Below are 7,498 nucleotides of genomic sequence, written 5' to 3'. Positions count from 1 at the left end.
CCCCCAACGGGAAGGTAAGTAGTCAAGCAACCAAGGGATGGACCCACGCTTTGCCACGAGGGAGGTCGAGCACTTGAAAGGTTGGACCTGCCTGTTGACTCTCATTGGAAAGGTATGTAGTTAGGTCGCCTGGGGGCTGGACCTGCGCTTTACATGAGGAACGTTGGGTAGTCGAAATGCTGGACCCTCCTCTTAACGCTCATGGTGAAGGTAAGTAGTGGGGCAACCTGGGAGCTGGACTCACGCTTCACCATGAGGGTAGTCAAGTCAGTCGAAAGGCTGGACTCGCCTCTTGACCCCAAATGGGAAGGTAAGTAGTGGGGCAGTCAAGGGTGGACCCACGTTTTGCCATGAGGGTGGTTGGACAATTGAGAGGTTGGACCTGCCTCTTGACCCCTAACATGAAGGTAACTAGTAGGGCAACCAAGGGGTGGACCCATGCTTCACAATGAGGGAGGTCGGGCAGTCAAAAGGCTGGACCTGCCTGTTGATGCTCACAGGGAAGGTAAGTAGTCGGGTAGCCAAGGGCTAGACCAATCTCTTAACCCCCAACAGAATGTAAGTAGTTGAGCAGCCCAGGGCTGGACCCGCATTTTGCCTTGAGGGAGTTCAGGTAGTTGAAAAGCTGGACCCTCATGTTGACGCTCACGAGGAAGCTAAGTAGTCAGGTAGCCAAAGGCTGGACCTACTGTTAGCCGTTAAGAAGGTAGGGTAGTCAAAAGGTTGGACCTGCCTGTTAAAGCTCACGGGGAAGGTAAGTAGTGGTGTAGGCTAGGGCTAGACCCACTCTTCGCCATGGGAGAGGTCGGGCAATCGAAATGATGGACCCTCCTATTGCCACTCACAAGGAAGCTAAAGTTGTCAGGCTTCCTGTGGGCTAGACTCGTGCTTTGCCATGAAGGAGCTCGGGCAGTCAAAAGGCTAGCCCCATCTGTTGATGATCACGAGGAAGGTAAGTAGTCAGGCAACCTAAGGGCTGGACTAGCACTTCGCCTTAAGGGACATCAGGCTGTTGAAAGCCCAGACCTACTTGATGACACTCAAGGCGAAAGTGCGTAGTCGGGCCACATGAGGGCTGGACCCACTCTTCGCCATGAGAGAGGTCGGGCAATTGAAAGGCTAGACCCACTAGTTAATGCTCACAGGAAGAGTAAGTAGTCGGACAACCAAGAGCTAGACATGTGCTTCATCGTGAGGGAGGTCTAGTCAGTCGAAAGGCTGGACTCGCCTTTTGACCACTAAGGGGAAGGTTAGTAGTTGGGTAGCAAAGGGTTGGGCCAATGCTTCGCCGTCAGGGAGGTCTAGTTAATCAAAAGGCTGGACCCACCTTTTAACCACTAAGGGGATGGTTAGTAGTTGGGCAGCAAAGGGTTGGGCCCTTGCTTCGCCGTCAGGGAGGTCTGGAAGCAAAAAATCAGGACATGCTTGTTGACGCTCAGAGGGAAGGTAAGTAGTCGGGTCGCTTGAGGGCTTGACCTGCCCAATTGACCCCCAAGGGGAAGGTAAGTAATCGGGCAGCAAAAGGCTAGACTTGTTATGAGCGAGGTCAGGCAGTTGGAAAGACTAGACCACCTATTGTTGCTCACGGGAAAGGAAAGTAGTAGGGCTGCTTAGGGACTAGACCTGCGCTTCGATGTGAGGGAGTTCGGGCATTCGAAAGGCTGGACCAGCTTGTAAATGCTCCCAGGGAAGGTAAGTAATTGAACTCCGATATTAAAATACTGAGTACCTCCAACTCAGACTCTAAATTTCGACTTCTCTAACTTCATCCGAGTCGAAGCTAAAGCGAATGTCAGTCGGAGTCAGAGCCGAAGCAAAAGCGAGTGCCAATCGAAGTCAGAGCTGGCAAAAGATTTGCCCACCCCTGTCATTTACCCTCCAATGGAAAGTAAACCAAATTTATATTAGGAAAAATGATATATGAACTTTAAATATATAAATTTTGCTTTGGTCTTTTATAAAAAAGTAATATTAATTATAAAAAATGTGAAAATTTTACTTTTTATTAGTGAGGTCCATATTTTTATAAAAAGACTTGGATAAATTTCGTGCATTTGGAATTTAGATTTAGAATTACTAAAGTCATAAGTTTGGTTTGGATAGTGAAACCATCTCAACTTATATAATTTAATCATACAACTTTCTTAAATTTTTAAACAAAATAAAATAATTAATTCAACTTTTATAAATTTTAAAATAAAATTAATATTTAAATAAAAAATTATTTAACTTTCAACTTTGAATTAAATTTCATCTAAACTCAATATCTAAACCATTAAAAAAAATTCCAACTTTTGGGCTTGTGTTGAATAGCCCCGCGCATAGTGGCAGCAATTGTGCGAAATGGCCGGAGTTTGGTTTTGATGTTGGCGTACGAATGCGTTTCACAAGAATGGATTTCTCTAGGGTGACGGTTGCTGGAAAGGTGAGTCAACTCGTCGAGTTTTATTTGTCTTATTTATTTATTTTTATACAGTCTTTGGCCTTATTTGGATTAATAACTCATTTTAACTATTCTTATTTTATTATTATAATTTTTTTAAATTTTTAAATAATAATAATAATATTAAAAATAATATTTTATTTAATTAATTTAAAATTATCTCAACTGAATCCAAATGGAGACTTATTTATTTACTAGCGGTTGGGTAATGTGCGAGGCACATTTGCCCGGTTAAAAAACAACTTATTTTGTAAAATATAAATATGTTTTGGATTAAAAAAAAATATATAATCATAAGTAAAATAAGTAGTATATAGAGAATTTTTTATGAACTCAATTTCTACACCTAACAAGTGAAAAGAGATGTGGAGAATTTTTGTGATAGTGATAGTACTTCATTGCATAAATCGAAGCAATCCAACCGAAGAAAAAAAAAGAAGAAGTGGTAAAATGAAGGGTTGGATTTAAATCTTAAAAATTTTAATGTACCAGCAGCAGCCTCGTCCTTTAAAAAACAACACACGTAGACATCATATCCTTAGATATGATTTGGATCGATGTATTAATAGTAGTGACATGGTTTGTGAATAGTAATATATAAAATTATTTGGATTAAGATGTTTTATTTGATTTTAGAAAATGAGAGAAAAAAAGTTAAAATAAAAATATTATAAAAGTTAAAATATTATTGGGAAGAGATAGATTGTCAATTCCCTCTTGACTCAATGATGTTGTAAATTTTTTATTTTTTTAAAAATATTTATGATGATTAAAAAAATACATGAAAAAAAGAAAAAAAAAATAGAAAAATGAAATACACATTCATGACATATTTTCAGGTTACTTTTTTATTAGTTGTAGCAATTCTCTTTAGTTAATTAAGAATATTATCATATTTAAATTATGTTAAAACTTTAATTATTTATATAGTTATATTTTTTTAAAAATATTTAACAAAATTTTATTATTTATTTCAAATATTAAAATAGTCTAATGTATAAAAATAAAATTATTATTTATTTTTGTTCATCATTTATTATGAAATTTAAATTATATTAAAAATTCAAATTAATTAGATAGTTTTTTTCTCTTAAAAATGTACAGTAAAATTTCATCATTTATTTAATGATAAAAAATTAGTATTTTATAAATTAAAATTGATTTTTAGTGTATGATATAATAAACAGTAATAGGATATGCGAAAAAAACATGCGAAGAAAAAAAAATAGCTTCTTTATTGATCATTTAAAACTCAAAAATCAATATTTTTTTCACTTTTTATTTCTTCCTCTCTCTCATTCCCTACGCATGATTGCGGTATTACGTCGCACATTGACATTCACACGGACAAAAAAAAATCTATACTATTCATCATACTGTCGATGAACAGTAATAAGATATGAAAAAAAAAAAAAGCAGCTGATTTAGATTGTGTATGATATAATAAACAGTCATAGGATATGCGAAAAAAACATGCGAAGAAAAAAAAAACAGTTTCTTCATTGATTATTTAAAACTCAAAAATCAATATTTTTTTTACTTTTTCTTTCTTCCTCTCTCTCATTCCCTACGCACGATTGCGGTATTACGTCGCACATTGGCATTCATAGGAGAAAAAAAAATTACTGTTCATTACTGTTCATCATATTGTCGATGAACAGTAATAAGATATGAAAAAAATATATATATATAGTTATACTTTTTTAAAAATATTTAACAGTTTCTTCATTGATTATTTAAAACTAAAAAATTAATATTTTTTCTATTTTTTCTTTCTTCCTCTCTCTCATTCCCTACGCATGATTACGGTATCACGTCACACATTAGCATTTACACAAAAAAAAAAAAATACTGTTCATTATACTGTCGATAAACAGTTATAAGATATGAATAAAAAAAAAATTAAAAAAAAATTAAAAAAAAAAAAAAAAAAAAAAAACACGGTTGACTTAGATTTACTGTTTATTACTGTTCATGATGAACAGTAATAAATAGTAACGTGATGAACAGTAATGAACAATAACGTTATAGCGACTTTTAAGTACAAAAACTCTATATGCAAACGGGGTGGTGCAGTCGCCATGCAAACGGCTGACGTGGAAAATTGAAAACGGCGTCGTTTTCAATTTTCCACGTTTTCGCCGTTTGCATTTTCGTTTTCCCCCCATTCCCATTTCTCCCTCCTTCCCGCTTTCGAGTCTGAGATCCCCAATCCTCCTTCCCGCTTTCGAGTCTGAGATCCCCAATCCCCCTTTCCATCTCCGTTTCTCACCGCAGCAATCGAAGACCCTTCCATCTCCGTTTCTCACCGCAGCAATCGAAGACCCCATCTCCGTTTCTCACCCCACCAATCGAAGACCACCGGTGCCCTTCCTCTCTGTTTCTCACCCCACCAGTCGAAGCCCACCGGCACACAAAAACTCTAGCCCATCGTCTCTGTGTCGCGGCGAGGCGAAGATCCAGCTCCAGAATCCCACCCGCGCCCTTCCACTCTAGCCCATTCCTCTGTGTCGCGACGCGGAAGCCCATCCCCTTCATCCCGAAACCCTAACCCAAACCCAGCCCATCTCCTTCATCCCGAAACACTAACCCTAACCAGCCAATATCCCTCATCTCGAAACCCTAGCCCTAACCCAGCCAACCCGAACCCTAACCCTAACCCTAACCAGCCCCTTTCCCTCATCCCGAAACCCTAGCCGTGACCCAGCTCATTAAGGAAGAAGGAAGAGAGTCGCCCCTGTCCGGTCCAGGTTGAAGGCAGGTTCAAATTTGTTCTGGCCTTTTGATATATTCTCATTGTAAACAAAAACTCCCAAGGTAGCTAAAACAGGTATGTTTTTTTTTTGTGTGTGTGTGTGTGTGTGATGTTAAGAAACGCCAATTTGAAGTTGGAAACAATAGTGTTCTGTTCAAAGTGGGGTTATCACCTTCAGGGACCATGCAGATTTACATGTTTAATATTAGCAAGTAGAGAACCATATTTTCTAACTGCAAAACATCTCTAGCACCAATCATACTATTGGTTTTGAGCACTAAGCTGTGGCAATAATGTGTTTCCAGTTTAACAAGACTTTGAGTAGCACACTGTAAATCACTGGTTGCATTCTCGTGGAACACCATTCTTAACATGTGATACTTTTTATGTGAGAATATAATCTACCAAAGGTTCCCTTTGAAGTGGAATTCACATTTGAAGAAGTTGAGAAACAAATCTGTTCATCAGACTACATTGGAAAGTATACCTAACCGAATTTGCTTCAAGAAGATGTCATGGCCTCATATTAAAAAAAAAAAAGTTTCCATGGAATGTTTGCTTGCCGATACATAGCTGCAATTGTACTTACAAGTTAGATTTCAAATATATGGATGACTTTTACCTAGTTGATGGGAATTTGATTTATAAAGTTTTGAGCAAAATACTGCATGTATTATGAATTGTTTAGTTTTAGATGTTTATCAACTAGAAATTGAATATGTTCATGGGTTGTTCAGCACTCTGCATCTGCACAATTAGATTCTTCTGCAGGTGCAGAGTGGTTTGAGAAACTTTTTTCAGTTTTGGTTGTAGGAAAAGACTAGAGGCATGATTGCTGGTTGCTATGATACTAGACCCTCAAACCACTCTTAAGGCATTCCAATTTTATTTTATTTGGTATGCTTTTATAATCAGTGCATGAGGGGAATCTCTGTCCTTTTGCCTCTTGTTTTAGTGTTGGAAAAGACTCTGTTTGACTTGTTGCCACTGCTTTTAGAAACAAGAATCCATTGAATGGTTAAGAACTCCATAAAAGTCATGTGACAGAATGGAGGGAATTTTATTTCAAATAAGAAGGGTCGTGCTTTTTTTTTCAGTGCTTCCCTGTATGTGTGTCTTTTTTATATGTGTGGCTTTCTGTAATTAGTTATTTAGGTTCATGTTAGAATGTCGTCGTCATCACTGTCTTCTTCATCCGTTGGCAAACGTACTGCGGCAAAGCCCTTGTGCTTCTGTGACGTTGAAGCTAATTTGAGATACTCAAATACTAAGGCAAATCCTGGACGACCCTTCTTAGGGTGTTCAAAGTACAACACGAAGGTAGCTACAGGACTTACTTTTTGATATAAGTACAATGAATTGATTAATATTACGTATCTAACATTTGAATTGATTTTCTGTGCAAATATTAGGGATTACCACACTGTAATTATTTCAAGTGGGTAGATAGTGAGCAAGACATAAAGCTAGAAGAAAGAAAAAATTTAGTGTCAAGGAAAACCGAGGAAGAGCTCCAAAAGAGACTCAGCGATATCGAAAATAAAGTAACTGAGCTCCTTAAGATAGTGGATGACATCAAGAAGATAGAGTTGGTGCTATATAGTATATCGGAGGAGATCCGGAAAAAGGAGTCGGTGCTTCTTGAGAGAGAAGCTGCCCTAAGGCGTTCACGCATGTTATCCCGTCTGTACTTTGGTGTTTTTGTAATTATTTTTTGCTATTTATACCTTTGGTAGTGGTTTATGTTACATTTAAATATTCGGAAGTTGTAGGTTAAGTGTTATTAGTTATTTACTGTTATATATTACTTATTTAGTGCTGTAAATCTTTAGTTTAAATCTTTAGTTTAAGTGTTATTAGTTGTTAACTGTTATTAGTTATCTACAAAACTGATTTATTAGTTAAGTATTATTTAAGGTGTTATAAGTTATTTAATTTGTATAATTAGATTTGTATAATTAATATAAGGTGTTATAAGTTATTTAATTTTTTTGAAGTTAAATTATTCTCAAATTTAGTTGTTTTTTTTTTATATTATTTAAAGAACTGTAATTATTTCCCGATTCTCTTGTCTTGGAGATCCATGCTCATGACAGTGAGTTTGCATAGACAGTGAGTTTGCATAGATAGATCAAGCTCCATGGCAAGGACATTCGAAAGTGAAGAATGATAGCAATTTCATTCACGTCATTTGAGAAAAAGTGAAGAATACCTAAAACAATCCTTACACTTCATTAGCAATGTACGTGAATGACCATTTGCCAATTGAAAATGCCACCTGCACTGGTTGGCCAACTACT

General features: G+C 36.9%; 1 protein-coding gene across 1 annotated transcript; it reads left to right on the top strand.

Annotated features, from left to right (window-relative positions):
- Positions 1-6,365: 6,365 nt before the first annotated feature.
- Positions 6,366-6,979, top strand: LOC118347626. The gene is made up of 2 exons (XM_035687289.1): positions 6,366-6,518; positions 6,611-6,979. The coding sequence occupies exons 1-2, from the start codon at positions 6,366-6,368 to the stop codon at positions 6,932-6,934; spliced, it is 477 nt and encodes a 158-aa protein (XP_035543182.1). The 3' UTR covers positions 6,935-6,979.
- Positions 6,980-7,498: the final 519 nt, after the last annotated feature.

The sequence above is a fragment of the Juglans regia genome, chromosome 2 (assembly GCF_001411555.2).
Source record: "Juglans regia cultivar Chandler chromosome 2, Walnut 2.0, whole genome shotgun sequence".
Classification (NCBI taxonomy): Eukaryota; Viridiplantae; Streptophyta; class Magnoliopsida; order Fagales; family Juglandaceae; genus Juglans; species Juglans regia.
This window is presented reverse-complemented; position numbering and strand designations above follow the sequence as displayed.